The sequence below is a fragment of the Perca flavescens genome, chromosome 14 (genome assembly GCF_004354835.1).
Source record: "Perca flavescens isolate YP-PL-M2 chromosome 14, PFLA_1.0, whole genome shotgun sequence".
Lineage (NCBI taxonomy): Eukaryota > Metazoa > Chordata > Actinopteri > Perciformes > Percidae > Perca > Perca flavescens.
Genome location: NC_041344.1, coordinates 21,718,393 through 21,744,027, shown reverse-complemented (window position 1 = coordinate 21,744,027; position 25,635 = coordinate 21,718,393). Strand labels below are relative to the sequence as shown.

General features: G+C 41.4%; 4 protein-coding genes across 8 annotated transcripts in view; all 4 read left to right on the top strand.

The window, feature by feature from the left end:
• On the top strand, positions 1–24,396 carry hoxa4a (homeobox A4a). Of its 4 annotated transcripts, none has more exons than XM_028596700.1 (3): positions 1–1,405; positions 20,861–20,997; positions 23,307–23,386. In XM_028596700.1, exons 1-2 carry the CDS (start codon positions 859–861, stop codon positions 20,974–20,976), a joined length of 663 nt encoding a protein of 220 aa, XP_028452501.1. In that variant the 5' UTR covers positions 1–858; the 3' UTR covers positions 20,977–20,997; positions 23,307–23,386. The 4 variants fall into 4 exon arrangements, with proteins under 4 accessions (XP_028452501.1, XP_028452503.1, XP_028452499.1 ...); XM_028596702.1 differs by lacking the exon at positions 23,307–23,386 and adding an exon at positions 22,430–22,498; XM_028596698.1 differs by lacking the exons at positions 20,861–20,997; positions 23,307–23,386 and adding an exon at positions 1,772–2,856 and having other exon boundaries at positions 2–1,405.
• On the top strand, positions 4,881–7,379 carry LOC114567620 (homeobox protein Hox-A7). The gene is made up of 2 exons (XM_028596703.1): positions 4,881–6,053; positions 6,977–7,379. The coding sequence occupies exons 1-2, from the start codon at positions 5,684–5,686 to the stop codon at positions 7,288–7,290; spliced, it is 684 nt and encodes a 227-aa protein (XP_028452504.1). The 5' UTR covers positions 4,881–5,683; the 3' UTR covers positions 7,291–7,379.
• Positions 9,113–25,635, top strand: part of hoxa3a (homeobox A3a) — a 29,724-nt gene continuing 13,201 nt past the window's right edge. Inside the window, exon 1 of one of the 2 annotated variants that reach the window (XM_028596690.1) lies at positions 9,113–9,189. The gene's annotated coding sequence lies outside the window, so the exon portion shown is untranslated. Of the gene's footprint in view, positions 9,190–20,971; positions 20,998–25,635 lie in introns of those variants that run through there. The other variant, XM_028596689.1, reaches the window with a different exon arrangement.
• On the top strand, positions 12,239–14,690 carry hoxa5a (homeobox A5a). Its single transcript, XM_028596697.1, has 2 exons — positions 12,239–12,966; positions 13,585–14,690. The coding sequence occupies exons 1-2, from the start codon at positions 12,372–12,374 to the stop codon at positions 13,833–13,835; spliced, it is 846 nt and encodes a 281-aa protein (XP_028452498.1). The 5' UTR covers positions 12,239–12,371; the 3' UTR covers positions 13,836–14,690.

Here is a 25,635-nt window from a genome sequence, read left to right as displayed (position 1 = left end):
GTTATCCTTGTCTAAATTACGAAATGTGGTTATTATAGAAAAATAATACCATGCATAATGCTTAATGTTTAAAGTTGTTAAATCAGCACAGGCCCACAAACAATAGTTATATAAACTAAAAATGACTATTTTCTCCTAGTAGATATGACCCTCACATCGGTTGGTGCGTTTATCTGTAAAATGTTTGATTAAAGCTGAACAAAGGAAAATATACGGACACTGGAAGATGACTGATACAGCTAAAACACAATAAAAAGAATGTAATTTGTATAGCTGCTGTTTGAGATCCAGAAGTTGTTTCAGCTTTGAGCTGCTAAGTTTCTTTAACATAGTGCTGGTTAAAATGTGTTTTGGTGAACAGCAATGGCAGGGTGCTTACGTGTCCTATAAAGTAGCTCGTAAAATAAGGCCTCCAAAAAATACTGTATCGTTTTGGATACCAAGAAGGGAATTTCTTCAAAACAGTAGGTTAAGATACTGTAAAATATTTTTAACATTCATATTTTCGTCTCATAGAAAACAGATCCAACTCATATCTTGATAATTCTTAGCTTTAATAGTAGAGGTTGTTATAGGAGAGCGGGTGAGTATTTAATGACCAGAGGGATTGATTTATCCTTTATTGTTCAGCCTTTATGATCACGTGCGTCTTGCTACCCAATGGCATGGCAGCCTGTCTCCCCATTACTAGCCCACTGTAGTTCTCTGTGGGGCCGAGTTGCTACTTGATTTCTCCACATTGTTATTTTGTGAGGCTGGGTTTACTGCGTGTGTGTGTGTGTGGTATGTGTGCGCGTTTTACTTTTGCATGTTATCTGTTGTATGGCTGCGTACATGTGAACGTATAATTTTCCTGCCATGTCGACATCCGGAACACTGACTAGTTACTACGTTGATTCCCTCATTCTGCCCGAGAGCGAGGAGCTCTCTGTGCCGAGATACCCATCCGGTCCTGGGCTCCAGCACCCCAGACAGCCCGCCTCCATTAGCGACCACAACGAGCTTGGGACCTGTGCATTTCCGTCCAAACCTCCGGTATTCGGGCCATCATGGAGCCACGTCCCTGCTCAGTTCCCAGGCACCGTATCCTCTATGTATCATCACCACTATCCCCAAGGCTCGGTCGGTGCAGATACAGATGGCCGCTACCAGTCGTGGCTGCTGGAGCCTATGTCCGGTTCCCTGCCCATGGCCGGATTACCGACAACCCATCATTACGGAATCAAACCGGAGAGTCTGGGGACGCGAGCTGACGGCGCTCTACCCAGCTCCCACACGGCGTTACTGCTCTCTGATTACGCCAACGGAACAGTAGCGACGGCATCACCGGTGGAAAAGGACGCACTGTCCAGCCAGGCAGGGGACACGAGCGGGGAAGGTGAAGAGAAACCGGGCCTTGATCCAAGTAAGTCGCTACAGAGTCCTTTAGTCTACTATTTATACCACATAACGCTGTGAGGATTGGGGTGCGTGATGGGGGTGCGCGTCTGAACAGATGCCATTCTGAACGTGCCATTTCCTTATGGGGACTGTTAATGGCCCAGCTCCCATTGCTATATTAGATAACCTTTTGCAGCGTTTAAAGTGAACCTGAGCTGGGAAAAATAGGGGGACGTTTTATTTGGATGTAGCTGCGGTACAATACATTTGTAGCCTTTTTCTTCTCATCAGAATAAGGACTTTTTTCTGAGGCAAATTATGAGAGATGTTGTTTTTGCATTTGGTCACTCGGAACCGGGCCCTCACCAATGTCGCAACCCACTCTTTCCAGATAACCCAGTGTCCAACTGGCTCCACGCGAGTGCCACGAGAAAAAAACGCTGTCCGTACACCAAACACCAGATCCTGGAGCTGGAGAAAGAGTTCCTCTTTAACACCTACCTGACCAGGGACCGTAGGTACGAGGTGGCGAGGCTGTTAAACCTCACCGAGAGACAGGTTAAAATCTGGTTCCAGAACCGCAGGATGAAGATGAAGAAATTTAATAAAGACGGCGCACCGAAAGAGAGTGACTGAACCGTACAGTATTTAGGCTGTTAGCGAGCGTGTGGAAGCTCTTAACTCTGCTGGACCTTGTTTTTAAACGTCTTTGTCTTATTGTTCCATATAAAAAAGTTATAAAAGCTATTAGGCTTATTTGTCTTGTAAAAAAAAAAAGCATGTTGGGCTTCAGTTTGATGCGACTACCTTTATATTGCACAATTTTAACGGTGCCCACTCGTTTTGTATTTGTTATTTTCTTATGTTGATTTTAATTAATACCTCGTTAAAGTGTATCAGTTGGCCTGGTCCCTGTGCTTGTTAGTGTATTGATGTTTCTAGCTGTGCGTGTTCTGGTTTGTAGTTATATTTGTTATCTATCTCAGAGTCACCTGAACGATTAGTTTGTAAAATGTATTATTTTTTATTGTTGTTTATCCCTTACTGCTTAGAACTATGACTGATGACCGTGAGTTTGAATCTAACATTATAGGCGTATAGAACAGACTGATCGCATTTTGAAGTAGGTGCAAGAACCTCAGAAACCTCCTTAAAAATGCTAAAATACAAAAGTTAAATTAGGTTATAGAAGCTATATCACATGGTGTGACACGATTGACTACCTGTCTTTCAACTACCTACAATAACCTATTTTTTTCTCGATGGCGGATTATAGTAGATTTGCTTGCATTAGATGCTGAATTTCAGGGAGTAACATTTTGAAAGTGCATAATGTTTGTTAGTGAGAGGAAATTAAATAAAACACTGTAGGCTACTTATTAAATACCTCACGGTCTGCTGACCGTCTGACCTTTGGTTCACAAATGTAATTTGTACTTTATTTATTAAATAAAACAAATTATATCTGCGAATGCATGCACGTTACATTCTTATTTCACTGTGGCTTCACATCGTAATGAATTACGTTTTTAATTCTTGCTGCACAAAAAAAGGTGCTTCTTTGCACTGCAGAAAATATGAAGGTTACTGGTGTCAACGACACACACACACACACACACACACACACACACACACAATACATAACAAAGATATTTTGATAATTTAACAAATAATTAATTGAACATTAGTGGAAGTCAACACATTTTTTACAGGATTCTCAAGCATTTCATTCCAATTAAAACCCAGACACCTATAGGTGAATATCTGTGTGTGTCTGTGTTTCTGGATTGGGGACAGAGCTGCATCTTGGCAGAGGATGTTGCTAGCTGTATACAGTCATAAAAGACAATTACCACTATAACCTTTTATGGGGTGCAAAGCGCTGCGAGGCGAGAGGACACAAAACAAAAAAAGACGGCTTCGACAGCTGAAGCCCAAAATAATGCAGCCGATGGTTTGCTGTTTAGCTCAGATATGACAAGGCCGCTCAACCTAAAGCTCCGTCATTAGCGCCATGTCGACATAACCAGTTTACAAGGAAGGAGATTTACTGGATAAATATAATGAAATATAGCAGCCCCACGAATTTTGGATTTGTAACGCAAGCAGAGTCTTTCCCAAATCTTTTAGAGAAGAGGTTTAAAATATGGCCTTTGCGTTTTGTAAGGCTGGTTCAAGTCTGCTTATTGGAGAAAATATTTTACACAAGGAATATATGAGGAGCAACAAATCCACTATTGCTGCAGAGGTGCTAAGTTTGATGGTCGATCAGAGACAAGCACGGCTTAGATAAACCGGGTTATTTAGTTACACACAAACGGATAGATTATTGTAGGTAGAAGATAACTCGGACTTTAGTCTAACTGGGAGTGCTGTTGTGACGCGTTAGGGGACGCAGATGGACCCAAACTTCAAAGACTCGACCAGAGACAGTGCAATAAAACGCCTGGTCTGCTATACTGTCTGGCATTCCAGTTTTAATGGCTTTATGGCCGTCCAGACACAATTAGGCCGTTTCCAGAATGGCACCCATTTGTGTTTTCTTCTCTTTCTGTGGGGCTACGCTGCTGGACAAAAGGCCGAGCGGAAATGATCAGCTTTATTGGATTCTCCCCCGACGGGGACGCGCAGGACTCACGGTCATTTGGAGCGATCCTTTGTTTCTACCTGGGAACCTTCCGCCCTCTGCTCCTTTGCTGGGCCCGTCCTAAAGGAGAAGGAGCAATAAAGCCAGCAGCTAGCTTCAAACGCAGTGGTAGGCCTTTAGATGCATGATGCTTTTTCAAAATACATCTGGACAAGTCTGTTAAAAGACATCAGCGCTTTGCTTAAAATCACAACGAAGAAACATAACGTTACCTTTTGAGCATCATGTCTCTTACTTGTATCTTGAATTTTATTCCGGATTGCAGTAGAAAGACAAAACGCCTGCGCACTGCTGCCTCCCCACCCTGCAGTATCCCCAAGTCACCAGAGGGTGGCGACACTGTTCCACAACATCACCCCACCACTTTAAACACTCCTCCCTAATGAACCTCACTGGGGAACAAACTGTAGTAACATTTTTAAGAGTCCAAATAATTTCACACCTTTTTACAGTGTCTCAGGGCAGAAGCTGCTTCTCCAGCCTGCGGCTCTGCGGGACAAATGAGTACTGCTTCTACCTTCACATAGTCGCTCTCTGTTTAATGGTTTTCTTACTCTCATGATTTTATACGGCTTTATAGACGCAAAGTATCCGGAACTAAGTTAATTTGTTTGATAGCAGGGTTATTAAGACTAACATAAAATATGTGCAGTGTTCCTCATTGCATTTATTAATGTAGATTTACATTTTCTAACTAAGATATATAAGTTATAAGTGTGTGGTTAAAACACAGTCGGCTGACAATAGTTTTCCAATATTGTAAGGAATTAAGGGTTTTTATTATTATTATTATTATTATTATTATTATTATTATTATTATTATTATTATTGTCGTAGTTCGGTTTTTGTTTAGTTTATTTTGACAATTTGCTCTTTTATCTTTGTGTATTTATTGTAGGCATCGTTACATTAATTTATTGGTCATTTATGGACCATTTAGGTAACATTGTAATGTCAGTAAAACATCTTTGGAGGATGAATTGGACCTTATTATAATTAGCATCGTGGATTATTATCGATACATAGCCTACGTTATGTATAATCCAAATAACGTCCTATATTTAATAGCCTACGTATATTTTTATAACACGAGACTGTATGCACGTATTGTTTTTAAAGCAAGACAAACAACGAAATCACATTCTGTCGGATTAGTTATCATAACTACATTATGATAGCTATTATAGCCAATTATGTGCTGTATATTAGTGTAGCCTGTGATTGAGTGACTGTAGATTACCTAGGTTAATGTATTCTACGGTGTATAAAATGAAAAAAAATATATGAAGCTTTTTTAAATAAATGATTATTTGTAAAGCAGTAGTACGAGAAGGGATTGCCCGTAAAATCATAACTTTATATCACCTAACTTACCTCTAGATCACTGGGGTTGTGAGAATTTCTCCCTTGCGTGTTTGTGTGTGTTTGTATGTAAAATGTAAATCCTACTCTGCAGTCCTGCGCCATAATGAAATATATGTCTGCTTGCTGATTGGATGAGAGTGGCCAGGCCTGAGTCACATGGGGAAGTTCTTTGGTCCAGAGTAAAAATGGGGTTCGGTGTAAATCTAGGGTGTATTGCTGTCATATATCACGCTACGTCGTAAAAACGACACTGAGGATTCTTGGCCAACAAATCAGAGAGAGAAAAAAAAAATGAGTTCTTATTATGTGGATGGTCTTCTTAACAAATATACGGCGGGTAGTTCTCTCTTCCCAAACGTGGAGCGGGCTTCTTGTAGTATTGGACCCAGTGGAGAGGACTATGCCTCGACTCGGACTGCTGCGGCCATCGCGTTTGCACCGTCTCTGTCTGGAGTTTACAGCGTCAATAATGCACCAGTGTACCAGAGCCGCCCCATGTTTACCTCAGGATATGGCATGGGACAGGACGCGCGCACTCTGCACTGCAGCCTGTTTGACCAGAGCCGCCTGTTCACCGACAGCTGCTGCCATCCGGAGCCGGGTCCCCTCACCTCGCCGCCGGACAAACAATACCGGATGTACCCCTGGATGAGAGCATCAGGTATGTCCTGATACTGTTTCTTCTGTGCTATTTCAAAGCCCTCAGGTCAATGCTTTTACAAAACATTGGGATACTTACATTGGCCGTTAGTGGTTCAATTAATTTCGTGAAGCCATTGGTGTTGCATCGAAAGAATCGTAAAACTTTTATTGCGCAACTAATGAGTTCTGCAGCCATAAATTCATTTGGCCAGCGCGTCTGTGTGTTCAGTACGCAGAGACCTTGCCGCTGGGGGTTTTCTCTGCACTCCTATTACTCTTATAGCCTCTTCTCCCCTTTGTGGTTGTAAAAAAGACCGGCCTGTTGTGTAAATCAGTTCTCTTGCACTCTGCAGCTCCATTTCTAATTGGGTCTGCACTGCAGAGGCTCTGGTATTTTCTGAAACTCGTTCGTACACATTGCTGGATCAATATGCACCAGTATTGTCGAAAACATAAATAAGTCAAGTGAATTAAAAATGCAAGCAATTTGAAACATTGGCATGTGTTCTTATTTTGAGGGAGAATGTGTTGGGACTGTAATCTAATTACTTATGGCTGCTTCGGTGCGCAGAGCATCGCTGGCTTTTAATTGGAAAGGCATGCAGAGTATCAAAGGAGGTTATGGGCCAAACATCCCAGCAGGACCATTTTAAATAGATGCAGAGACCTTTAGAAAGAAAAAACATCCTCTACTGATTTGAGTGTGTTCTGCGAAGAAGTGTGTGTGTGTGTTTGTGTGTGTGTGTGTGTGTGTGTGTGTGTGTGTGTATAGGAATATTGAAAAAAATATGAGCCACAATTAATTACTACAGGTTTTTATTGTGAGCATTAATTTCAACACCACTTTGATTAGGTGTTGCAGTATCACATGTCATGCTAAAAAATAAATAAATGCATTTTTATTGCAAGTTATATAGAGCTCGCACATCTTATCTTCCACAGATCCAAACCGAAAGCGGGGGCGGCAGACCTACTCTCGGTACCAGACCCTGGAGCTAGAGAAGGAGTTCCACTTCAACCGGTACCTGACCCGCAGGCGGAGGGTCGAGATTGCCCATGCCCTCTGCCTCTCAGAGAGACAGATCAAAATCTGGTTTCAGAACCGCAGGATGAAGTGGAAGAAAGACCACAAGGAGGAACCGGTGTCGACCCCCGGGGAAAAGGACGGTGATATTCTGGCAGTGCCAGAAGCCGGAGAGCCCGAAGCTGGAGACATCCGGAGCGCCGGTTCGGAGTCAGAAACGCCTGCAATGTAACGAAAGACCGGGACAAAGAATTAAATCAAAGAAACGCGCTGTTTAGTATAAATACGGGATACATCTCAGATGTTTCTCACATACCATTCATGCACTAAGAGCCTATATGCTGATTAATTGAATGACAGCTGAAGGCCATTATGTAATAAGCATTTAACAGTAGGCTGTGGGTCTGTACTTCACATTTAAACCCAAAATACATAAAGAGGCTCCAGCATGAAAGAGCGATATTGACTACCTTTTCAAACTATATTTTTATATACATGCAATACGATATATGTAATTTCCCCTGATTGTACTACTGAATCAACATTCCTTAACGAAAAACTACCTAATATTTTCCTGCTAATATTAAAACACTGACACAAGGAATTCAACGTAAGTTGAAATTGACTGTAGGCTACATTAATCTATTCTACCTATTCGAGTAATTCTTCTCCACAGAACGTTGTCTTTTCTAAAGGTAACAATACACCGTTGTGCGCAAATGTGCCTAATTTTGAGTATAGGCTAATTAAAAATGAACTTTTTGTTGGTTAAATGCCTCCAACTGTGATTTAGCTGCTTTCATATATGTTTTTTTTTTTATAAGTAGAACTGCTTATCACTCAATATCATATCAATGTTAATATGCCTGTTTTCGATACTAATTTACCTCTTCATACATCCCTGGATTAACACAGATTTGTTTAGTTTCGGATGATCTACCTCAGATTCCCAGAAAGTCAACTTGCTTATAATGTAAACCGGCATATCCATATGTAAATGTTTTGAAGTCTTAGCCGTGTACTTTAAAATGTTCTTGTCTATTATATTAAGAAACAAATTCACGCTCAAAATTTCACAATTGTATATGAATTGGCTATTGTGATCATAAATGTGCAAATACTGTGATATATGCAGGTTCAGTGCTTACGTTCTTAATGTGAAGTACAACATGTGAACAAATAAATATCAAAAGCCCCTGGGAATTGTTTTAAATCTGTAAATGAAAATTATTGAATAAAATAGCCTTTACCTGTCTATTTGTTTGCATGTAATATTTGCCTTCAATATTTTCGAATTTAATATTGTGTAACCACAACAATGATACTAACCACAGTCATTATAACACGCGCCGATTGAGTGATAATATTTTGCTCCCAGTCACCAGTAAGTGCTGTTTAATGTGGCCAAGATTGGGTTGCATGTAATGAAACATGTTGCAGTCCATTATCAGTGTTAAACACTTACGTTGGGGAATGTGAACTATTAGAAAGCGAGATGGGACAGGCTACAGATGAAGGAAATTACTGTTGAACTCTGCATTCCCTCTATCCTCGGTAAGATGGCGCCTGACGGTGACCTGCCCCCTTCCTTCTCTGTCTTTCCCCCCTCTCACACCCTCCCCTTTCTCCCCATCTCTCCCTCCAGCGCTGGGTCATAAATTCTTTGTTGTTTATGAAAATTTACAACATAGCAATACAACTTTACGACCCGATTCGTCCTCCTATTGGCCGCAGCTTGTCACGTGACAGGGAGCCGTGAACATTAACTTTTTATACATAATTTCCAATACCGGAATAGAGCAGCCTTTCATTTAACGGTCTCGGTCTTGCACGCGGCTGTTTTCACCGCGACCTTCTACAATGTTACACCTTTTTTTTTTGAGTTTGGAGTGTTCGCTCGGCTCGACGTGTTGGAGGTTGCCTTGGGACATGACTGGACCGTTTGTGTGCCCTGCTGTCGTTCTCTTCACGCGTTTGGGCAAGATGCGTGGAAAGAGCCCCGGTGCGTCACTGACCCCTGGGAGCCCCACTTTCCGTCCGGGGACTTGGTACTTCTCGTCGTCACTGCCCGTCTGCACCTGCCAACTCCCTCCCCTCACCTTCCCTGTTTACAAGCAGAAACCTTCACAAGGTAAGACAAACTTGTCACGGTTTGCTATTTTATCAATTTGCATTGACAAACAACTTAAGCAAATGATAACCAGTTATTTGTGTACGTATTGCGCCTCATTTGTTCTGTTCAAATGTCCAGAGGTTTAAATCATCTGAAAGAACTGGTTTCATTCGTTTGTTTTTATTATGATTTGCATGGCAGATCATAAGTGGTAAATCTGATACATCGGATATATAACATTAGTGTTGCTTTGATCTTCTTGGTGGGTTTTGCATGCTGTCAAGAGCTTTGTTTGTTGTTGGATTTGAAAGGGGATGGATTTCAGCTGCAAAATTCATTGGGTGGATGGTGGCCAGAAGATGTGCACTTTGACGCCCTCCTGTGGATACACTGGGGCTGTTGTGGTTGCAGCTCTGTCTGTTTCTGCTGCAAATGTCCTGCGGTGCAGGCTGGACAGACACGTTTACCTTTGTTTCTACCTTTGTGTCCATGCATAATGCTTGTTATTCATACGTGTGCATGCAGGCCCTGGCTCACTGTGCACTGAATTGTGAAATATGCTTGTTTTCAATGAACAAAACAGGATTATTTTACAGTTCCAATGACCTTTAATTGATACAGAAGAATGTCCCTGTCTATGGATGTTAGAAAAGTAAAATGTTTCTGTTCGAAAAGATTATTTGCACTCTGTGTTTGCACATCGATGTTGTTCACGGTGTTTCTTAATATGGACTTAGCGAGCCTATTTGGCATTGAGACTCTGCCGTGATATTTCTCGTGCGATAAATTATTAGTCGATATAATGCAAGTATGGCCGGATTTTTGCAAGATATCAAACGTGCAAGAGTGAATGCACCCAATATAATGCTAATTTCCAAATTCGATATCTGCTGTTCAGTTCCGTTTTTCTTTTGCCAAAAAATACTAGTATCACATTATCGTATTGTTGAAAAAAAAGTGTTGAATTGAAAAATGTTTAAATCGTGCTACAGCCATATGTAATGATATTCACACAAAAATGAATTTAACTATAAAAATTATAAACGTATTCGATTTTATTACTCTTACACACACCAGTGCTGGTGTTTGAGGGAGCCTGCAGAGTGCACTGCCCTCGTGTTTTTCTGCAGCAGTGGCCCCCTCGCTCCCAGCCCGACAAGTTTGACACCAGTGCGCATTCACTTCTTTCATCTCCTTGATTCTTATTTAGTTCCTGGGTGTGTCCCTGGCTCGACTCAGGGACATAATTTTCGTGGGAACTTTGTTGCCATTGGCCAGCCATAAATCAGCTGTTGGAGCACGACTGCTTAGCCAACACACACCCCGTAGGTATTCTCTTAGTGTGGGCCCACTGGATGTGGAGCCCGGTATTCACCCTTACTCGCATTGTGCCTTTGGGGGTTTATGTTACCGCAAAGGGCGCACATACCTGGAACAGAATAAATAATCTATATCTCACTGTTTCTGTCAGTAACACATGATTGGGCTTGTGATGGGTGAAGGGGCTGCTGTAGGGAAATAGTATGTGGGGGAAAGCAGAGGACAAGCCGCTGCTTTGGAGAGACTAGGGTGCCATAAAAATTCCACAAGGAGAAAACCAAACGGAGGACGCCGAACGAGGCGTCACCAATCTCTTTGGGCTTCGTGCTCTGTGCGGGTCTCCTGTTTTTGTACTCCTGCTCTCCTGCTCAGAATTAACATAGACAATAGCAGATCGTCGACTTACATTTTGTAATGAGTGGGTATATAGAGGTTACAATAAGACATATTTCGTCTGTGTATTTCTAGCGCATAGCCAACGTCCCAAAAAAAATTAAACTGTTTAAATGTTTTGATAATAATCATCTTTACTTTGTCTGTCCTGCATTGCAATCGATCGATGCTTTGCAATTTTTACTTCTATCACGTAGAAAGTCTATATATATATAGTTTTTTATGACACTGTAGCCTAATGTCAAATACGATTGCTTATAGCTCAATGCAAACATTGAACATATGAATTATCTGAATATTGTGGCTATTTTACATTAAATATGTAAACTGCACTATCCATTAATCGCTTTGAATATTCCTTTTTCAATTTAAAATTTTGTCTATTGTTTTTTTAAATTGCAAAGCGACTGCACAAACCTCCACACTGAGTAGCTGCTTCTAGAAACTGTTTTATGTTCTTCTCGATATTGTGTTAATTTTTCACAAACAGGCAATACTAAAAATGCAATTTAATAAGATGTTGACTGTTAAAATGTCAATATGAACGATGGTTCGCCTTTAAACGATAGCATAATAAAGTCGGATTGCATGCAAAAAGCTTCTAAAAATATCATCTGAGAGCTGATTGTTTGGAATACTTCTATTTTAACCAACCTAAAATAGACAGTAATGTGGCATTACGTGTGTTCATATATAGCCTATATTTAAAGTTATTCAATCTTCACTGTGTCATAAAGGACAGGCCTTGAATGGCAGTCTGTTATTATTCGGCAATGTGATGTTTGGCTTTTATCTTTACCCTAAAAAATGTATTCATTAGTCTTTTTCCCACATAGTGGCTTTTTCGTTGTTTTATGATTATAAGGAAAAGTGTGGAAAAAAATGCAACACAATTTTGAAAGGGCTTTTATTCTATTAACTGTGCACACTATTTGCACTTATCGCCTATCATAACATGCACAACAGCATGTCACTTGTTGTATTGTTTAGGAGCCCGTTGGTTTTTGCCGCAATGGTCGTTAACCTCCGAATGACCCCATGTGGAGCCCACGCCTCAGAAAGCGCCGCAGACAGGCAGTGCAACAGATGAGCCAGAGGATGGCGCACCACGACAATTCAAAACACCCAAGCCGTGGCTCAGAGTTTGCCCTGGCCACGAGCGCATGGAGGCGCGCACCCCTCACATCCCACCCAGTATTTCCTGCGTGCACGAGTTTACCTCTGGAGGTCACCAAGCAGGATTTACGACTGGTCAACAAAAGCACGTGATACTCCGCCGTACCCCATATTTGGGTGCCTACGTAAGAGAGAATCAAGTCCATGTCCCACTCATTTCCATAATTCATCATAAATTGTGCAAGGGTGCTATAGGACGCGCTAAACCATAAGAGCCACAAATCAAGCACACAGGTCTATGCTATTTTACCTCTAAAATAATAAAAACAACAACAATACCTACATCGAGCAAACGGTGGAATTGTCAACAAATGAGCTCCTATTTTGTGAACTCATTCTGCGGTCGCTATCCCAATGGCGCGGACTTCCAGTTACATAATTATGGAGACCATAATACGGCAAACGACCAATACAGAGACTCAACAGCCATGCATTCCAGCAGGTATGGCTATGGCTACAACGGGATGGACCTAACAGTCGGGCGGACCGGTACCGGACACTTTGTGAGCAGCGAGCAGACACCGGGCTACTCCCCGAGTCACTCAGCGGCGACAACACCCTCGGTGGAGCCGGTCAGGTACAGCCAGTCCGCCAGCAGCACCGGGACTTCGTCTCTATCGCCACCACCTGACCCACTACCGTGCTCCTCGGTCGCCACCTCGTCCCCGGTCACCGAGACTCAATCTCAACACCGAGCCGTGAAAAACTCTATAACAAACCCGTGCTCAACCCCGTGCTCGAGCTCGAACGGAGGCACGCTGCTACTCAGCCGGGACTGTGTGTCCAAAGCTTCCCCTCTCGAGGAAGAGAAGCCTGCGGGAAGCGCACCAACAACTCCTCAAAATGTCACCGACTCAACACAGCCTCAGATATATCCGTGGATGAGAAAACTACATATAAATCATGGTAAATAGTTTTTTTTAATGATCTTGTATTGATTTTATAGACCTGGTGTTGTGTTATTGTTTGATAAAGGTTTTATTACGTTTATATATTTAGATGTTTTAACTATAAGCAAAACAGGCCGGAATTGGACGATTTTAGCACAAAATATATTTATTTTCAAAGGGGCCAAATGCGCCTCTCACCTGTTTGGTGTACTATGCTACTGCTTCTCAGTGGTGTCAACATAAACCGCAGGTATACGGGATGATTTGATAATATAACATATTAGGTTGAAGTTAGTTAAAAGTGTATTAGATATAGCCTACGCGTTTGTGTTTATTTAACTTTGTTTTTAAGGCCAAATAGCCCACATTTTACATCAGTTTACTGTGTTAATACCTTCTCGCAAGGTGCAGTTGAAAATGTGTCTATCTGACTTTGCTACTGGTTGTTTTTAATAATTTTGGGATCTATGAAGCCTCATTTAAAACTTAGTCGTGTGCCAACTTTTAAGCCATCTCTACCTGCAGAAACTAAACAGCCTGATAAAAAGAAATGTAGTCAAAAAAAGTTGCTGCACTTTACATTTTTACATCTACTGCATCTTATATGTGTTTCCCCCTCTCCTATCTCTACAAGATTTGTCAGGACCAGAGGGGAAGAGAGCCAGGACTGCATACACCCGGTACCAGACCCTGGAGCTAGAGAAGGAGTTCCACTTCAACCGGTACCTGACCCGCAGGCGGAGGATCGAGATTGCCCATGCCCTCTGCCTCTCAGAGAGACAGATCAAAATCTGGTTTCAGAACCGCAGGATGAAGTGGAAGAAGGACAACAAGCTGAAGAGCATGAACATGGCGGCTGCAGGCGGGGGAGGCTACAGGCCTTAATATGCACTCCTCTACCCCTGATAGCGAGCACTCTAAAAAAATAAATAAAACAAAGATTGTCATATCAACTTCTTCTCCTCCTATTTGAAAAAGCGCGAGAGACTTGTGAACGGGCTGTGTGCGGGACAAGGGGACACCCCATATAGGTCCACTGTATGTCGAACAACAGTCCCATTATATTCCTTAATATTTCCTTTTTATTTCCACCGTGGTTATGCTTATGTGAGTAAAATTATGCATCATGTACAGTTCTGTCTAGATTTAGTAGAAAAAGAAACAAAATAAATGTTTGTTTAAATTATTTCTTGTTCAGACGAAAAAATAAAATAAAAACGTCAAAGCTTGAAATGCTACCTAACTACCGCAAAAAAAGAAAGAAAAATCCAGTAAAAGTTGTGTGCTGCACTCAGAACAATAGGGTTGAGGTTGAGCTGCCTTTGTGTTTAGCTTTTGTTTTCTATGTATGTACTGTATGTATTTATTTGTTTGATGTATTGTACCAACTTGCTTCCTAAAGTAGAGCCAGCAGAGACGTAAGCCTTGTGTGGTCATTGTGTGCGTTGTATGGACAGAGGTGCCGATTCAGTCTTGTATGTACAGTAGCTGTGCCTTGCATCTTTTTTTTCTTTTGCTGCTGTTTGCGTTGTTTACCTGGGTTTACCAACATCTTTAGTAAAAGCGTATGATGTCTTTGTTTTCTCTAGCTGTTTTTATGTGGAGGGTCCCCACGGTAAATTCCATTGCCTATGTGTATAACTCCATCGTGATTAGCTTTTTGTAAATGTTTTTGAAAGACTGGAAGTCAAGAATATACTATAATAACAATAATGCTGACGATGATGGCCATTATAATAAACTTTCTACTGGAACGGCAACATTACAATGAGTGTTCGTTTTTGTAAAATATTCAACATTCGTTTACGTTTAAGAGTCAGAGTTTGCTGTTTGGTCTAAAATCATTAAGTCACCTGTATGAGCTCTCAAAAACATATCACAGTTTCCTCAAGTTAAATCTTTGAATTCAACAGGTCCCTCTTGAATTAAAGCTTCATGTTTTACTCACCTTGCTGTGGAGTGGGGAGGGGGGGAAGGGGGAGGCTTTGGGGGGTCCTTGGCCACTCACCGGCTCCAGTGGCCGCGCGTCCCCATGCGCACAGACTTCTGGGCTATTCCCGGAGAATCAGCTCGACTTTCCAAGCTGTAAACTTTATTAGGGCCGATTCTGGCTCTCTGACATTTGGGTGCTAAATGAATGGGGGGTTTTGTCTATGAATTAGATCGTAAAAATCATCCGGAGCGCGGCCAGATAGGCTCACTGGCCATAAACGGTCACGTGATAGCCATTAAAGTAAGTTTTATGGTTTTGGGGAGTTGACAGTATATTGCACATAACATATAATCGCACTGACGGCGAGGCTTCGACTGACTCTCTCTTTGCAGGCTGTAAGTGTTACTTGACCGGTACAGACTGTCTCTATTGCTCAGTATGGACCGGACGCTCTCCAGGATTAGGACCGCGTCTCTGGGTAAGTTTCTGCAGACTATCCGGTAGCCCGAGAACAGCCAGCCTGTGTTAAACAGCCTCATTATTGTATTCGCTCCCTTTATCTGTCCCTATTAGTCCATTACGCTAATTTGTCAGTTGTGCAGTGCGGAATACTGGTCTCGGCAGATGTTGCGCAGGGTTGGGTCCGGCTCATGGCTATTTAATTGCTTCCTTCCCCGCGTAACTTGTTTCCCTCCATCTGTGGTGTAACTCATAATCCGTTTTTACATGTTGGATAATTATCTCTGTGTCCATTTCCACCCCCACAAACTTCTAGTTGTTGTCGTTTTATTACATTGGAGGATTCACAGACCGTGAACCAGAAAGTTTCCAAGGGATGTTTGGAGATTTCCTTGATAAAGTTAAGCGCTAATGCAGGCCTAAATATTTACAGCTAGCTCCGTTTGATTGGGTTCTATATGTGCTGATGACTTTTGGAAGTTGTAGGTCCATCCCTTGAAAAAAAAGTTGTTGTTTTGCTGATCGCTGTGCTCCACATGTTAGCACCGTGAATGGCTTTAGGAAGGGCTGTAAACAGTGTCAAGTAAACACAACATGGGAACAAACAGCAGCAGGGAGACATTTGAAAAGGAATTCCGTTTTGTGTCAGCCACCTCGTTTTGTGTTTGGGGTTGAAAAGTTCAGATGACCTGTTAAAAAGTCACTCTCGCTTTGTGGTGACCTCTTGTCCCATCAGTGCCGAGGCGAAACCAGGCAGCAGCAGACCCTGGTTCCCAAAAAACATGGACTGAAAATGGGGGGAAAGAAATATATCGTTTATATTTTTGAAGTATTGGCCTTTTTCTAATACGTTTTCTTTTTATGTTTTTTTTTCAGCTAAAGAGTGTATGACTCGATGCCCCCGTTTTCCAGGCCAAATATTAAAACCACAAAAAATAATAATATATATTTTTTAATTTTTTGAAAATCACTATTTCAGTCTCATGAGTTTTTGGTCAGCAAACAAACTTGCAAATAACCATCCAGCTTCTTTTTTTAAGTTGTTATCTGGGCAGATTTGCAAAGGTTACATTTTCCGCCAGTCATCATAACTTGAATACCAAGTTTTATTTTGGGTGTGGAGAACTACACCTTAATATCTAGAATCCGTACAGTTATTCTACGTAGAACTTTTAAAAACTTCTTAAATCCATTTTCACCCAAGCTGGTTTGGAATTTAAAATCTGGTCATATTTTTAAAATAAATTCTTGCCAGACTAGGTGGAATTCTACACAAATTGATTTTATGTTGTCCTCTTTTTCAGCAAACAGAAATCATACCGTTTTTAGGCAGCACTGATTGTGAATTTACCAGAATAATCCATACTGCTGATATCCCTCGGGTTTATCCATAACACATTTTGCTCATTGTTATGCAAAGAATCCCCATCTAAATAAAATACGGGGTTTACACTCTTTCCTGTTTGGTTTTAGGCACTGGGAATAGAACAGGACACATAAATAGTGCGGCTATTTGGAAATTAAAACCCATGCCAATATTTCAAAAGGAGAAATTTCGACAGGGCCCCATGTGCTGTATACTGCAAGGCAGCGCGAGAGAGAGAGAGAGAGAGAGAGAGAGAGAGAGAGGCGCTGTAGGTTCATCTGGAGGTCAGCCACAGCACCAAGATAAATCTGCATCCTCTCAGAGCCACCAGCAGAGCTCGCTTTAGGCCAAGTTCACTGTCACACTGCTGTATGGAGAGAGGGAAACCACTCACACATCCACGGTATACCGCGTGCACACACGCCTTCATGTTAATGACACGTTTGCCTAAAGCAATAACGCGTATAAATGAATTTACCGAGGGACACAGAGCCTGTGGTAGCATCCTGCACTGGAGGAAAAGACTATGTGAAGAGATAGAGGGGGTGTCTAACTTTAAGTGTTGCCTCCAACAAAGACTTTTGGCTGCTTTGGTTGCTCTATAACGTTAATGAATGATTTGCATATTTTACGGCCCTATTAGTCTTGAGTGGGAGCCTATTGGATTTATTTTTTCACTCCCTCGTTGGAAACATCATAAAGCTACAATTGCATTTTAGTTCTTGTGCTGGCATCTTCTCTAATTATGAAATTTGGGGAAATGATCATCGTGATGGCAAGAGATGCACATTGTTCAAATCATTTTTTTGTTTCGAGAGGGGCAGATATCTCACTAGGCTGGGACAGATGAGAGCGAGATAGCTGCAGAAGAGGAGGAAAGGAAAAATTGGGGTCAAAAGTTTACGCGCTGAACAAGTCTCCGTCATCTGTTCACTCGGAGCTTGATGCCAGCCTTATAATAGCGATCTTGACTCTCCACACAAAAGACAGAATAGCTTTGAATTACATATGTTGCACGGTGCACTCCAGGTGAACCCTGAAAGCGCGGTGACCTCGCGTTTGGGACCGGGGGAGGGGACCCCCCACCCGTCCCCAGCAACAAGATTGAGTGGCTGGCGTTTTATTAGGGCGGTTGATTGGTGAATTTCCTTTGAATAAATTGCATTTGATATGTTTAGGGACGAGGGCAAAATTTGCATTTTGAGGATTGATACTCTCGACCCGGTCACAGGGTAATGGGAAGGCCCACAGCCCCCGATTTGAGCCCCCGGACCCCTTAAAAAACATTTAGCCTCTCTTTTCCTGATCCGCTGAATAGAAACCTTTTAAGAAAGCAGAAATGGCACAGATGTTTTTGTGAATCGTAGAAAAAAAAATTTTGGTAGCAATATATAGGCTACTAGGCCCTATGTCTTTTTTTACTGGGCCTATTTAACCTTTTTGGAAAATAAATGCAGCTGTTTATTAAAGCAAGCTAACATATTGAACATTTGGTTGTAGGTGTGAATCCCCCATGCAAATAAAAGTGAAAAAATATGACTGATAACAAACTCAAATTGACACCGAAAGCAAAATTATTTAATTTGATTTTATGCTTAAAAGCCCCAAACTGGCTCTCCGCTGGCTCGCAGAACTTCTTATATGCAACCGGCAACACACAGGATCAAACAACGTTTTGGTCAAAAATAGACTTTTTTTCAATTTAAACTTAAACAATAAAGACAAAAATGAAACAAAATCTGACTATATTGGCACTTTCGATTTTATGAACTTTCTATTGTCATCTTAACAGAAAATGAAGAAACATTTTATTTTAGAAACTTTCAAAATCATATTCTATTTGTAATAGTCTATATCTAGACTTATTGTAGACGCATAACACACATTGCGCGGCACAATAGATGTTTTTGCACTTTGTAAAGTGTTGAAATGTCTAAACAACGTTGAATAAAATTCACAGAAGGCGATATATTTCTTCATTCTCAACTTTATTATATTTAAAAGTAAAAAGCTCTGAAGAATGGAATTGACTCGATAGACAGCAAGCGCGTTCACCCAAAATCAAAGAGCTAAATGTTATAACTTCATACAGGTTTATTTATAATTTTATACCAAAATCATGATTTCATATGTTTTAATTCAAACGATGGCATTCTGATTATAGTCCACATTCCAACTTATTTAACCTTTTGATAATATACAACTTAAGTCAGACGCTTTAGCGTGTGTGCTTTGGAAACATTAGTTGTGTCGTTCTTGTCTGGAATATTCTGGGGCGGAACTTTTGAACAGCCTCTTTACTTAGAGGAATAAGGAAGTTGTCCGTGCACTTTCTGAAGGAAGTAGCTGCTTTTGTTCGCCTCTTTTAAGCGTCGTTGAAGGCTTGAAGGTCACTATGTGGTCTAATCAAAAGCTTGCAGCTGTAGATGAAAGCCATAGCCCTTTGTGAACGCTCAGTCCTTTCTGTAAAGTGGTGGAAAGGACAATCAAAAGTGACAAACTGCAGAAAAGAAACATATTTTACCATAAATATTACCAGTGTTTACCTATATCAAAATGTTTCCATAAAGGTATGAAAGGTGTTTTCTGGCCCGAATCCTTGGCACATCTTGAATGCAGAGAGGATTTTTTATCCCGCCGTGAGAGCTCGGTATGGAGCAGAGACCTTGTGAGAGCCATCTGCAATCTGTCACTATCGTCACACCACTTCTCTGATAATCTAAATTTACAGTAAACTGTCAGCATGATGTATATTGGTTAAATAGACCTTCACCTCACAGTATATGCTCTGAAAGGGGACACCGTGATCTGGCTGTTAGATTATTATAAGCTAAAATACAATCTCCAACAAAAGGCTGCAACGGGGTTTGTTCACGTTAAGAGCAACATGGGTCTTAAAATTTAGTGGAAAATTAGTTAGATAGTGTAAGCTAGTTTAAAATAGTTTCCAAATGCTTCCTTTTACTAAAAGGGCCAGTTGGAGGATTATTATCCTATTGTACTTTGCGCGTGCTGTATTGCTCGAGAGATTTCCAGATGCTTTATTGCATTCAAACATAGAGCTGCACCGTGCAGGTCTGGACTAGATAACGGAGGTATTTCCAGGACTGGTATCTAAAATGCTTCTTTTTTGCACTTAATGAGTCTTGTATCATAAAAATATGTATTAATGAAGTTGTTCACAGGTGAAACATGGAAGAAAAAGTAGCCATAGCAACAAGTAGAATGACCTGTAAAGCAGAGTAAGTGGATAATAGCCAAGCTGATCTGGCCCATATTTACACAGGGCCTATAATAGAATGGCAGCAGACTGTAAATTTAGATATGATGTGAAGTCGTCTTACCGCTGACATTATGTTGACATATTGCCTCTCAGGTGGTCTCTTGGCCATACGGAGAGGATCTATGGCGGAAAGTACATCAGCTTCCATTTACAATGAGTTAGGTGCGAGAAAGCCTGTAAGATACACAAGATAGTAGCAGGTATGCCTCACAGCAACAGTGTGCCAACATGAAAAAAGGCCTTTCTTTTTTGTAGAGGAAACAACTGAGGCCTGCCTCTGGTTGCTGTGGGAAAAAAAGAATGCACCTGCTTTAATTCATCTGCATCCAAAAACTAGAGGTTCAGTGGTGGAGATCATCACTTCAAAAAATCTAATGTATTCAATATTAAATATATGAGCCCATCTGCAGCAGATTTCTATAGATGCAAGATCCCATATTCCACATATCCTAACACAGTTCGACGTGTGATTTTCTAGATAGGTTGAAGTCTTTTGCACATTTTTAAAATCCTTTGGGAACCTTCCTAGGTGCTGACCCACGCTAAGTGCTCCCCCAACTCCCCAGAGCTGAACAGACCCTGCAAAACTGAAGTCCAAGTCCGGGGTGAACCCGAGGTCACTGCGTCTAACAGATATGAAAATGTCGCCTCTTTGGGAAAAAAAAGGGCACGCCTTGTTGTTTAACAAAGACTGTCAATGGGAAGATTAATCAGAAACAAAATGGAAACGGTGTCACTTTGGGGTCAGGCCGAAGTTATCTCTGTTTAGAGGAGCGAATAGAATAGGGGGGGACCAGAAAAAAGAAAAAAAGGAGAGAAAAGAAACCTTTCAATATTTCCGAAGTTTGGCCTCTTGTTTCTCCATGCAGAGGCCTTGTTGACGTGGACAGTGTGGATCAGCTTTGTGAAGAGCTGCTGCATCTTCATGGGACACATATACAGTGTGGCACCTCAGACATGGGGAGGAAACGGGACCTGGACGTGATGGTTGATGACGAGGAGCACGGTCAGAGACTTTATATTTTCTCCCTTGGAAAGATGCAGTTTTTTGTATTATTAAATATTGATATATATATATAGGAGTAACTACCTAAAATAATTACATTAAATAATGTTGATATTGTTATGTTTTATTGTACCTTGGAATATTTGCTCCTTTAAATTTTTAGTACCCCCTCTCTTCAAAACATATTTTAGTTCCAACACATAACAACGTTATTGCCTTGGTTGTAATAAAGGAAGCGCAGGAGAGAAATATTAAGATATTGCATATTTGTATTGAAATGTTGGAAAATTGTTTGTGGATTTATTTAATACATATTTCCAAATTTAATCAGATTTGGAAAATTGTATTGGATGTGATATTGTATGCTTTACAGGGCAATTCTGGCATGTCTTACTGTAAATTGTCTATGTTGATTAAAATCCTACGCTTTGGTTTGGCATGTGGCTTTAATGTAAGATACGTGTCCTGCAAGTGTTTGTCCAGTGTTTAGATGTTCTTTTCAATGGCAGTTCACATAGGAGAACTGATAAGCCGTGCGATCAGAGCCTGATCACTTTGATGTGGTTCAATGTGGAGCAAAAATAGCTTGAAATGATTTATATGTCCTGGCAAATTGCAGAAAACAACCGTTTTCACAATTCCACTCATGAAATGAAAAACAAGTGGCATTGTGCATACGCAGGCGTGCAATGTGAGAGATGAGTGTTTTCTGTTGTTTGTGTCATAAGCGAGTATTCACCAGGTTTCGTTCATGCACAAGTCATATACTTTTTATGCAGGCTTTTCTGTCCGCAGAGCAGCGTCTCGTCAGTGCACTGTTTTCTTTTTCGATCATTTGAATAAGCTCATGTACAACATTACAGTTTCTACTGTTGTGTTGGCAGTTTTTTGTTTCCATGTTCATCTCTTTATTATGATTCATCCCGTTTAGAACTCCAAAAATCGATATCGACGTCACTATTACAAATATTCCTTTGTTTGTGATAACCTTTATTTTGTCAAGGCTTGAATTTCATATCGAGTTTCTGTTATAGAGGATGTTTCCACATGCAGTAAAGCCTCACCCACATAAGTTTGGCCCCATGCAGTAAACAAGTTAGTTGATTGGTTTTGCTTTATATACTGTGATTTAATAAGGAAAACATCAACGTAAGCCAGTCCGAGCAGTGTTGGTGGTACCAATGCCATGCTTTCCATTGGTTCCTGTTTACATGATGCCCACAGGACACGTTGTGATTGGTGGCGCTTCACACGTGACCAGGCAACTTTGTTCATTTGACAGGGAGTAGGAGGGTTTTGTGGAGATCAGAAAAACGACAGCGCGATAAAAATTAGTATTGTTGCACTTCACAAATTAATGACCATGAGTTCCTACTTGATAAACTCCAACTATATCGAGCCTTCCTTTCCTCCATGCGACGAATATCAGCAGAGCGGATACATCCCCAACCCTGGTGATTACTACGAGCGGCCAAAAGATACGGGCTTTCCCCATCACGACGAGCCATCCTATCCGAGGTCAAACTATACGGAATCGGGCTACGATTACGGAAACGTTCCCGCCACCGGACTCGATGATTTCGGCGAGGAGCATCACGCCCAGCCGCAACCGGTTCCACAAAGCCACGGTCCTCGCCTCACCGCGGCCCCAGACGGTGGCGCAGGGGCAAATGTCAGCAAAGACTGCAGCCTCGCCAGTGAGGTATATCCCGGCGTAGCGAAGGGCAAGGAGCCGGTGGTCTATCCTTGGATGAAAAAGGTCCACGTTAACAACGGTGAGTTATCTTCCCGGTTAAATAGCAGAACCACTGAGAAACAACCACTTGAACATACGCGAGCCTATTGAGGCAGCACTAGTAGCACCCCTTACAACAGCAATTTACGACTATCGAGCAGCAGGGTCGGTAATTAAGGACCCTCGTAAATTTTATTGCCTGTGTTTGTCTGTCGGGGCCATGTGCCTTTGTTGCTTTTTAACCCAAACTACCTCCACCACTGGAGCCGAGCCAAACTGTAATACCCAACCCCGCTGTTTTGTTAATCATATCTATGCTTGATATGCCCCTGGATGCGAGTGCTTGTACATTCGGCATCTCCACATTAAGGTCATGTCCGTAAACTGAAACAAGGCAGAGAGTAAAACAAACAGAGCGGCTGTGATTTCCCACTAAACCCAGTAATGTTATATCGTTTTTCAACCTTGTAATGTGTCCATTGGAGGAACTATGGATTTGGGATAAACGGTATCAGCCTGCATGTAACACCTGCTTGCTTGCCTGTGTATGGCTCCTTTTTTTTTTTTTCTCCAGTCAATCCCAATTACACTGGAGGAATGCCCAAGAGGTCCCGCACTGCCTACACCCGCCAGCAGGCTCTGGAGCTGGAGAAGGAGTTCCACTTCAACCGGTACCTGACCCGGCGCAGGCGGGTGGAGATTGCGCACACCATGTGTCTGTCCGAGCGCCAGGTCAAGATCTGGTTTCAGAACCGGAGGATGAAGTGGAAGAAGGAACACAAGCTTCCCAACACCAAGATCCGCTCCTCCAGCTCGGCGTCGTCCTCAGCCTCGGGGGCCCAGCAGCAGCAGATCAAAACAGGCCAGCAGCTTGTCCCCACGCCGTGCACCGCAGGTCTATAATAGTGCCTGAATGAACTCCATCCCACAAAAACCCAATCCAGACTGAGATGGCAAATATCACAAGTGGAATTTCATGGACCGATACTCAGTATTTTACACACACATGGTGTTCTCTCTTTCACCTTGCCTCTGCCATTGGGCCCCTGTCACGTCCTTTGTACCCTTTCCCTCTCCGGTCGTTCTCGCCCTCTTCATATAAGCTTGAAATTCACCTTTATTTGCCAGGGTGGCAACTGAAGTGTTTATATATTTGTTTATTATTATGAAAGAAGGATAACGCACATGCAAACGCAGGACTTGGATCAAAATGTATCATTACAGTTTAAATTGAGTGAGGTAAAAGTAAGTTTGAACTCATTCTTCAATGTTTTTTGAGTATTTTATTTTTTATTTTTTTTTATTGCTCATGAAAGGCTCTAATATACTTGAAAAGGATATTTAGTGAGACTCTAGATGCCTGTTAGAAAACCAGACGGCTGTTTTAGAGGTATGGCATCAGTCAGAGTAACAGTGTAGTTTGTGTGTTTGAGTGGGTTGGTTTACTGTTGAATGTAGTCCAGGTGACTTATACATTTAATGTACATAGGCAAATCATAATGAAGGCACAATAAGGAAAGCATTACGTCAAGTATAATTCTGTTTGTTAGTGTTGTAAGGTCTAGGTTTATTTGTGCTAGTCCGTCCCATGTTGTGCTGTGTTCTAAACTGTGAATATTTGTGTGTGTTTTGTCTCAGTAATGACCGTTGTGATGTAGGCTAGTGTAGGCTCAATCTGTCTTTGTGAAATAAATATGTCCTTCACTTAATAAGGTTGACTTGGCTTTGGATATTTTGTCATCGCAAATACTGATTTGGTTTTTGAAGCAAGCGCGTGTTAACCATGCTTTCTTAAAAAAAAAATAGATTCCTAATTTGGGGGCTTCCACTCTCAAACTCTGACATTTTATTGTCATGCTGTTTGTTTTCATTGCACTACGTGGACGTTTTACAAACTTATATTTAAAGCATTTAAATGAGCTATCCAATGTTTGGAGATGCGTGCGTAAAATTGTGATTGTGTCTCCGAGCATTGGATAATTTACTACGCCACACTCATAATACTTCGTCTTTATTTTTTTTACTTCATCTGAATATAATCAAAATATATTTGCTGTATTTGAGGTTATTTGCAGATATTATTACCTTGTTAATCAGTGCGCAAAGATGCGCAGTATCTCTTAAAGTAAGATTTACACAGAGGGAAACGTTCCAACATTTTCAGTGTTTAATATGTGCAATCTATTCAGAATGAAGTATATCTTACAAAACGTTCCCCCATCTGCAACAATATGCATAAAATGTGAAGATGTTTCTGACTGCATTATGCCCTTTAATGCTCAACTAACTGAAATGTGCATTAATGTCACGCGCATTTTCGTTGGAATTTAAGAGTCAGATATCAGTGTTGCAGGCTTTGCTTCTGAGCCGGGAATCAAATACCCAAATTGTTAAACGCATCCAGCCTCGCATATTGTTCTTTCTCGCCATTATAAGGACATCTCATCCAACCTTAGTGCGCCAGAGTGTGAGTGTTGGTCACTACCTGCTATTTCCAAACAATAGAGAGTTCAACCAGGGGACACTGCCGACTCTGGCCAATCACCGGCTCAGAGTACTTCTTCTGACCCCTGACCTTTCGACACACAATGTTCAGATCATACATCAGTGTTGAGACCTCCGCGAGCTTTTTCTTCTCATTTAAGATTTACCCAGAGACCGCGCGGAAACAAAAACGGTGTTTAGGTGTGAATCTGAGTCATGAATTTCCCCAAACTTATTTTAAGAGACAGCTACTATGCAATATATCACAGAAACACCCCTGTCAGGCCGTATGAACAGGGCAGCTGAAACATGCTGGCATTGTACATGTAATTTAGTATGATTTTCAATATATTTAGGTACTGATGGTTTCGGTTATTTATTTATTTATATATATATATATATATATATATATATATGTG